This window comes from Lactuca virosa, chromosome 7 (genome assembly GCF_052849685.1).
Source record: "Lactuca virosa cultivar CGN04683 chromosome 7, Lactuca_virosa_CGN04683_v6, whole genome shotgun sequence".
Classification (NCBI taxonomy): domain Eukaryota; kingdom Viridiplantae; phylum Streptophyta; class Magnoliopsida; order Asterales; family Asteraceae; genus Lactuca; species Lactuca virosa.
The window spans coordinates 46,642,601-46,651,758 of NC_136432.1; the positions used below are offsets into that span (position 1 = coordinate 46,642,601).

The 9,158-nt window shown below is 30.5% G+C and overlaps 2 protein-coding genes across 2 annotated transcripts; both read right to left on the reverse strand.

The window, feature by feature from the left end:
* Positions 1-544: 544 nt before the first annotated feature.
* On the reverse strand, positions 545-1,438 carry LOC145126600 (uncharacterized). The gene has a single exon (XM_079061934.1). It carries the CDS (start codon positions 1,436-1,438, stop codon positions 545-547), a length of 894 nt encoding a protein of 297 aa, XP_078918060.1.
* A 1,698-nt stretch (positions 1,439-3,136) lies between these two features.
* Positions 3,137-3,909, reverse strand: LOC145126062 (protein DOG1-like 4). The gene has a single exon (XM_079061461.1). The coding sequence runs from the start codon at positions 3,907-3,909 to the stop codon at positions 3,235-3,237; it is 675 nt and encodes a 224-aa protein (XP_078917587.1). The 3' UTR covers positions 3,137-3,234.
* Positions 3,910-9,158: the final 5,249 nt, after the last annotated feature.

A 9,158-nucleotide genomic window follows, 5' to 3' on the forward strand; every position in this document is an offset into this window, starting at 1 on the left:
AACCTGCTTGGTGTCTACCAAGAACCAGAGGCCTCTTTTGAGAAAGGCCCTGCATCAAGAAGCAAAATTTGTCTGAATAAATGACAAGAGACCTTAACTAATGACATAATTTGCTAATGGATAACAAATTAAATTTGAAGTGAGGAACATACATAACATTATGGAGTACAACATCATCAGCCAAATAAGTACTACCAATCTCATAAGCACTTATTTGTTGTCCATTTGGTAAGGTGATGTGATATGGGATTTTAAGAGTTTGAATTTGGAATAAGAGTGATTTGTTGTGACACATATGGTCACTGGCTCCAGAATCAATGATCCAAGTAGTTGCAGCAGTAACCAAACAATGACAACTTATGGAATTATGTTTAGACAAGAAAACATTACCAGCGAAATTTGCATTAGAATGACCCGAAGATGATTGGTTCTGTGAGTTTTGAGAATTCTGAGTCTGTGTACTTCCATTTCCATCTTGTTTTGTGTTGAAATTGTTAAACATCGAAAAGAACTTATGATATTGTTGAATTTGTTCATTTGAAAGTTATGGTAGTGAATGAATGTTTGTAGAATGAACATGATTGGCTTGTTGAATTGTCCCTTCATCATTTGTTGATTGAAAACTAGAGGCATTTGCAACAACAGTTCTTGTCCCCTTTGTAAACTTGAAATCTTTGGGAAAGCCAATTAACCTGTAGCACTTGTTGGCAGAATGGCCAGGTTTCTTGCAAAAATTGCAAGTGATGTTCTTCTTTGCTTCATAATTGCCCTTGAATTGATTGATTTCTTGATTATTCCGAAAATGCCCTCGACTAGACTTAACATTCATGGAGGCTAAATCAGACATAAACTGAAAAGTAGAAGAATGGACTTCTCTTTGTTTCTCGTCTTGAATCAAAAGAGCATATGATTGAGTGACAGATGGGAGAGGTTTCATTAAGATAATACTCCCTCTTACATGACTATAATCATTGTTAAGTCCCATAAGAAACTTCATCAACCTTTGATTCTGTTGTTCTTCCTGAATTTTGTGTGCTGCTCCACAAGTACAGTCAGGAATAACAGATAGAGCATTTAGTTCATCCCATTGTTTCTTTAACTTGGTGAAATAGGTAGCTAGGTCATCAGATCCTTGATTCAAATTAGAAATCTCCTTTTGGAGATGATATAACTTTGCTCCATTTGATTGTCCAAATCTGTCATCTAAATCATCCCAAATTGCTTTGGCAGAAGATGAATAGAGAACAGATTCGGCAATATCATTTGATAAGACATTAAGTATCCAAGAAGTTACCATATCATTGCATCTTTGCCAATTATCGAAAGAATTGTGATCTGAAGCTGGTTTGAGAACTTTACCATTGATGAAGCCGATCTTGTTCTTAGCTGATAATGCAATCATCATGCCTTTTCTTCCATGAATTGAAATTCGATCCATCAAATTTGTTAGAAACAAGTAGCATACCAGGATGATCTGATGGATGTAGATACATCGGATCAGATGTATTAGGAAATTGAGTTGAATTTTGAGGAGTAACTGGATTAGATGAAGAAGACATCGCTGTGATGATGAAACTGAAATTACAGGGAAGAAAAAAAAACAGGAACGAAAGAACAAAATCTTAAAATTGAATTGATGATTCAATTTGATTGAAATGATTGAAGAAGAAAATCAAGTGCGGAATCATAAACTGAATGAATCTTCGAGCACAAAGCTCTGATACCATGTTGATAATGGTGAGACCAGAAAAAAGTTTAAGAGGGAAAATTGATTCTTCATTATTGAATAATTACTTACAAATGAAGCTAAATTGAAACTATATACAAGAGAAACAACTGATTAACCCTCTAACAAACTTCTAACTAACATCACGTGAGAATCACATGATTTTATTTAACAGAATTAACTAACAATTAACTATTAATTCTAACATTTGCTAGTGGTCTTTTTATATACATTTTGAGCCATTCAAAAAAAAATGTTTATGTTTTTATAACTTATTAAATGTTATGAAATAATTTTTAAGTTTTCTATATTAATGGAATATTAAAATGCTCTATATTAATAAATGTTATGAAACAAATTCATCCAACAAAGGCCGGACGAAAAAAAAAACCCGAAAACTGGATCGATTTTAAACTCGCCAATAACCGGTTCGTCAAAGAATAAAATAACCAAGTTGCTCACCTCCATCCCGAACATGATCATTTTTCAGTTTTTGTGCGAGGACAAGGCATTGAGGGCCCACGTATAACAGTAAAACACCTTCAAAGTTTGGGCTTAATTGTTAATGATACTAGCCCAACAAAATCGTTGAAAGCCCTTATCAGACGCCCCAAACAAGGTGCATATGTCATATGTGATATTCCCCTCGTAACGATGTCAGTTGATGATGATGATTCATAAGGATTCGGTTGATGGTGATGATTCAATAATTGTCAGATCATGCTTATGTAGCAGAGGTCGGTACTCATACGAATAGATAGATCAAAGATCGATAGGAAAGGACCAGCTATTTGATTATCAAAAGGATCAAAATTGTGTAGTTAGTTTAAAGAACAAAATAATCCCACTTATAAAAGTTATAAAAGCAAGTCGAGTTTCAAATAATTTGCCTCGATAAAGACCATTAGACCAGATATATATATCTTTTGATGCAACTAATATTCTGAAGTTTTATCTTAAAGCTACAACTACTTTATAGGATGACAAAATCCAGAAACATTACTGATATTTTTATGACGTCATACAGACTAGCCACATCACATCCCAAGAATATAATCCAGAAGTACACAACGTGTCAACATCAAACAAACAAATGAATTCAAACCACGATAAATAACGGTCTTAACCATGATAATGACAGACTCTGCCTTTTTTCCCATCTATTTTTATTTTACTTAATTTTTACATGCAAATATATTGAAAAATGCGAGTTTGAATAGCTCGAGCTCAACTCCGTGATAATAAGAATTTAAATAGCTCAAAAACATCTATGAATCTGTCAATATACTAAATCCTCAACTTAATTTTATTAAACTGTTAACCTTATTAATTTATAACAAAATATATCTTTATACTTTTATTTAACATCTATGTAATATACAAGATTAATGATATGTTTAGTGTGACAGATTCGAACCTCGAATAATCCCATAAAATCAGTACAACAAACACAAAACATGCATTAACTAGAACTAATTGTCTCTGTTGTATCAAGAAAAACTTACAAATCACAATTTTTTGCCCCATTTCCTTAACTCAACATGAAACATCGACTGTGCCGCCAACAACTCCACACACTGCTTTGGATTCATCAAATCCAACAGTCCTTTCAACGTCTTCAATCTCACACAATCACCCATTTTCATCACTCTCTCCAACCCACTCAACAACCCCTTCACCGCCACCACTGCCACCGCATCACCACCGCCGCCACCACCACCATATCTCATATACCTCACCATCTCCACCATCCGTCTGTCCGCCATCCCCACCTGCTGTCTCTCCATCTCCCTCTCAACCTTCTCCTCCTCCATCTTAATCTTCATCCTCAACCCTTCAATTTTCTTCACCTGCTCCTCCGTCAAGTCCACCAGTCCTGTTCCCGTCAGCCGCAACGAGTCCACAAACCGGAAAACCGCCGACGGCTTCCAACCGGTGACCCACAGATAAGCGTTTTCGAATGGTGTTAACCAAACCGGCGAGAAAAACGCACAGACGTCTTCATGGGCAGCTGCCCATTTAAATTTGTAGTAATTCTTGTGATGGGTTGTCATCTTCGCCACTAAATTTTCGTAATCTGATTCGTGTGTGTAATCTTGAACGAGAAATCTAAGATATTCTTCTAGCTGACATACCCACTTCTCGTAGAATTCGCAGAACTTCTCCTCGATTGATGTCTTCATTCTTTCCTTTCATTAAAGCATGCAATTTATGGCCAACACTATATATATATATATATATATATATATATATATATATATATATATATATATATATATATATATATATATATATATATATATATATATATATATAGAGAGAGAGAGAGAGAGAGAGATATGATAGATGCGTGACACGCTTTGAGTTTGTCCAAATGCGTGGCTGATGATGCATGCCGCATGGTTTACGCGCAGCTCTTAGCCAAAGGTTGCCTGCCTCATTGTCATTGCTCTCATGCAAACCTTCTATAACACACACTAAAACACACACAGACACACTAAATAAATAAAACTTTATAACTAAACATATTTATTATCGGTTTTACATTAAAATTTTACATAAAAATATTTAGAAAAACAGATATTTAGTAATTTAGTAATGGTAAATACAACACACACTAAAACACACACTAAATAAATAAAACTTTGTAAGTAAACATATTTAGGGAAATATGTAAAAAAGTTCATATAGTATATTTTAGCAAGTAAACATATTTAGGGAAATATGTAAAAAAGTTCATATATATTTTAGCTCTAGTTAAAAAAAGTCACTTCTGAATTTATTTTTTGTAATTTAATCGATCAAACCGGTAAATATTTGCAAAATAACTTTTGTAACCGGTTAGTATCACTTTTAAGGATTAAATTGCTAAAAGAAAATCATGGATGATATTTTCATCAATAAGATTAAAGTTCAAAAATTTTTCTGAAAATTTTGTTTTTTATATATACTCAATTTATTTGAAGAAAACTCTTATTTATTTGTTAAAAACATAAAATATAGATACCATTTGCATCTTTTCACTAAAAAAACTCATATTTCTTTATAAAAAAAACACAATAATGATAATTTATATATTATTTTTAATAAATATTATTACTAAAATCATAAAGATACCATATAAATATAATTCCTAGATTTAGCTCTATGATAATTTATATATATATATATATATATATATATATATATATATATATATATATATATATAGAGAGAGAGAGAGAGAGAGAGAGTTAGGTTATTTTGTGGATGATATATATTGTGTGGATGTAGGGATTGATTTAGACCAGTAGATTAAAAGAATAAATGGATATGATTTAAGGTGTAGGATATTAAAATAGGATAGCATGTATAATATAATACACTCAAAATGGTTGTAAGGGTAATTATGTCAATTTGGTTAACAATAAAATAAGGAATGTGAGATATTTTTGCTACTAACCAAACAAATACACATGCTTTCTATAAATTCACGATTCAAAATTGATTATCAAGCTTATGGAGTTAAAAGTTGATAAAGAACCTAACATAACTTTTTTTTATTATGCATTCTAACAAGAATTAAGATATATAACTTAAATAATGAACATACAATAAAAAAATGTCTATTCTGACAGAATGAATATATAATAATATGACTTTACTCATTAATGAACATACAAAACGTTTTTTGATTAGGAATTCTTACATGAATTAATATACTTCAACATACAATAAAAAAAAATACCTATTCTGAAAGAATTAACTTCTTTTTATCTAAAATTCAAGTTCATTCTTAAAGAACAAGCATTATAAAATAATAGGTATTCTTAAAGAATAAAACTAAAGTTTCCTTTATCTTCTGGTTATTTAGGTCTGATCTATTTGCAGGTCTACATGTGAAGAACATCACCCTTCCTACTTCTGAAAGAATATTGGCCTTCATCCTTTTGAAAGAATATTTGTCATCCTTTATCTCAAGTCTTCCTCATTCTGAAAGAATATTGCTTGACCAAAATTCTGAAAGAATTTATAGGTTTAAAATAACATGTATCAGGTAAATCAAACAAATCACATTACTTTATGTGAAAATAAAAAATTATAATGTCTGAAACCATTGACTCATATGGACTTATGAATCAACTTTCTAGTTATGAAATTTAACTCAGAAACCTGGCTTCTCAATTGCTACTATTCAAATCGATGATCAATTAGATGAATATATTTAACAAGAAACATAAAAGTTAGGGTTTTGAACTGTAATGGAATAAGACTTCGCTTCATATCACTGGAACTGTTCTAGATGTAAATTCTTATACCAAAATCCCAAATATCAGTCCCTTAAACTAATTGGAAAGACAACATACCTGGAGAAAATTAAATTTGAAGGAGCAACATATGTTCAAGGAGTAGAAGACATCGATATGAGGGAAACGAGATTTCAATAATGAATCAGATTGACAATTTGACATCCTCAATTTGTGACTTTTCTTGATTTATTGATGAATTTATTCTTGATTGGAGTAGTATCTTCAAACATAAATTGAAGACGCTCTGCCATAAACAAAATCAGAAGGTTCAGGATAATGGAACTGGAAATCGGGAAGATGAAGGTTAATCGCAATAGTCGGAGCGATGGAAGCAGGCTCGGTTGAGAGTGTCTGATCGCACACACAAAAAATGCATAGAGGTCTCCTTTGACCAACACCATCATCGTCGATGCAAGGGGCAGCTTCGACTGCCATCTCTTCTTCAATCGCAGGAGGCACAAAAAATAAGTCGATTGAATCTTGATCTAAACCCGAGTAACATACACATCAGATTCTTCCAAATGAACCTAGTTGGCTTCTTCAACATGACTTTGTGACTGTCTGAATCATATGGGTTTGTGATTTTGTGGGTTAGAGGTGAAGATGCAATGTCGCGATCGTGAAGTAGTGAAGCGGTAATTGTACGACTGAGTGGTGAGAGGTGGGTTTTAATAGGGTAATTTAGAAACCGATAGCTGAAAATAAGGGATTTCAGTTCTTAAATTTAGATATTAATTAACATATATATGTAATCTTACAAATATAACCTTTTTTATTTAATTAATGATTTATTGTTTGCTGAATTTTGATTGGTCCCTACAACCACACAATAGTTATCAATCCACATTTGAACCTAGCTCTCTCTCTCTCTCTCTATATATATATATATATATATATATATATATATATATATATATATATATATATATATATATATATATATATGTGTGTGTGTGTGTGTGTGTGTGTGTGTGTGTGTGTGTGTGTGTATATATATATATATATATATATATATATATATCCTACAAATGCACTTCATATGACAAATCAACAACGTCATATTAATTGTATTTAACATGTGTCTTTATAAGTATTGTAGCTCTTATATTAGAGTTATTGTCATAAAAGCCATCATAGTTAAATGACCTATGTGGTTATGTCATAAATCCAACTTTGTCTTTATATATATATATATATATATATATATATATATATATATATATATATATATATATATATATCCTAGAAATGCACTTCATATGACAAATCAACAACGTCATATTAATTGTATTTAACATGTGTCTTTATAACTATTGTAGCTCTTATATTAGAGTTATTGTCATAAAAGCCATCATAGTTAAATGACCTATGTGGTTATGTCATAAGTCCAACTTTGTCTTTATTAACGTCCCACATTTAGGTATATATGTCCTAGAAAAGCACTCTTTACCACAAATCAACAAAATTCTTATTAATTATATTTAACATGTGTTTTTATAAATATTGTAGCTCTTATATTAGTGTTATTGTCATAAAAGCCCTGATAGTTACATGAAGTGTGTGGTTATGTCATAAGTCCGAATTTATGTTCATTAACGCCTCACATTTAGGTAGGTTTTGTCACTTTGGACTTTTTATTAGTGTTTTGTAGTGAAGATGGTGGTGTTGGTGGTAAATGGTGGTGGTGATGACAGAGTGTGGTGGTGGTGGTTTGTAAATATAATGACTTTTATGACAATGATGATCGGCAAAGAACGTGTAAAATATGAGAAAACGTTAAAATGAATTTTTGTTTTGATAAGTATGAGGCACTAATGAACATAAAAACGATTTTTTGTTGATTTGTCTTAAGAAGTACGTTTCTAGGCCACATAGTGTATAATGGAAACTCTATTTAGGAATAAAAGCCTTTGATAATCCTTTATTTTCTGAGGTGTCATTCGATTGTGAAAGATCTTCAGTAAGTTGTAGTTTTATAGTATACGTTTTACACCCCAAACCTAAAAATTCAACAATGAAGTAACATTTGACCTAGAAATGCATTTCTTGTCACACATCAACAAAGTTCTCTTAAGTTATATAGGATATAGTTGGTATATTGTAGTAATGATATTTATTAAAGAGAATTACTAAAAATTCCAAAAATGATATATAAATTATCATTATTATGTTTTTGAATAAAAAAATTATCTTTATTTTGAGTTTTTTAATCAATAAATATAATTTTTCTTCAAATAAGTTTAATATATATAAAAAAGTCACCAGAAAAGTCTTTCAACATTAATCTTATTAACGAAAATGTCATCAATGATTTATTTATTTATTTATTTATTTATTTTTTGCATTTTAACACTTAAAACTGGCACTAACCGGTTATAAGAGTTATTTTGCAAATGTTACCGATTTTAATGTTCATATTGCAAAAAGAATTGAAAAAATAAAAGAACAGGGGTTATTTTTTTGTCAATAGAGACAAAATATATGAATTTTTTTATAGATTTTCCAACATATTTATTATCGGTTTTACATTAAAATTTTACATAAAATATAATAATACCAGTTTAGTAATATTTGTTTTACCATTACTAAATATATGTTTTACTAAAATTTTGATAAGTTAAAATAATAAATGCTTGTAAAACCCCTTTTTCTTACTTCGATTAGGACCGTTATAAATTACTTTATAAGTAAACATATTTATTATCGGTTTTATAAATTTTATAAAGTTTATTGTATTTTGGATAAATACAGCATTTTAGATTTTTTTTATTTAATTTTGACTCCTCGAAATGTCACGAGTAACAAATTGGTTGACCAGTTAATTGGTCAGAATTGTAACAAATTTATAAAATAAAAGTCCAATTAATACAAAAGAAAAATATAATGTTAAAATCAAAATTTTATAAAAACTTAATTATTTTTTTGTAGAATTTTAATGCACTCAAACGTCATTTGTAGAAACGATTTTAAAATCGCATCATTTTCATAAATATTTGTCATCATTAAAATTATTCATCTCTTATATAAGAAATGTTGGCATTACCGGCGACGGAAGCAATACTGACGACAATCTTTAAGTGTCATTGCTATTGCTTCTATCATTGTTAATAGCTACACCGGTAATACCAATAAAGTCGAATCAG

Excerpts from the sequence above, each read along its gene's own strand:
- LOC145126062 (XM_079061461.1), bottom strand. The coding sequence starts at position 3,909 with ATGAAGACATCAATCGAGGAGAAGTTCTGCGAATTCTACGAGAAGTGG.
- LOC145126600 (XM_079061934.1), bottom strand. The coding sequence starts at position 1,438 with ATGGATCGAATTTCAATTCATGGAAGAAAAGGCATGATGATTGCATTA.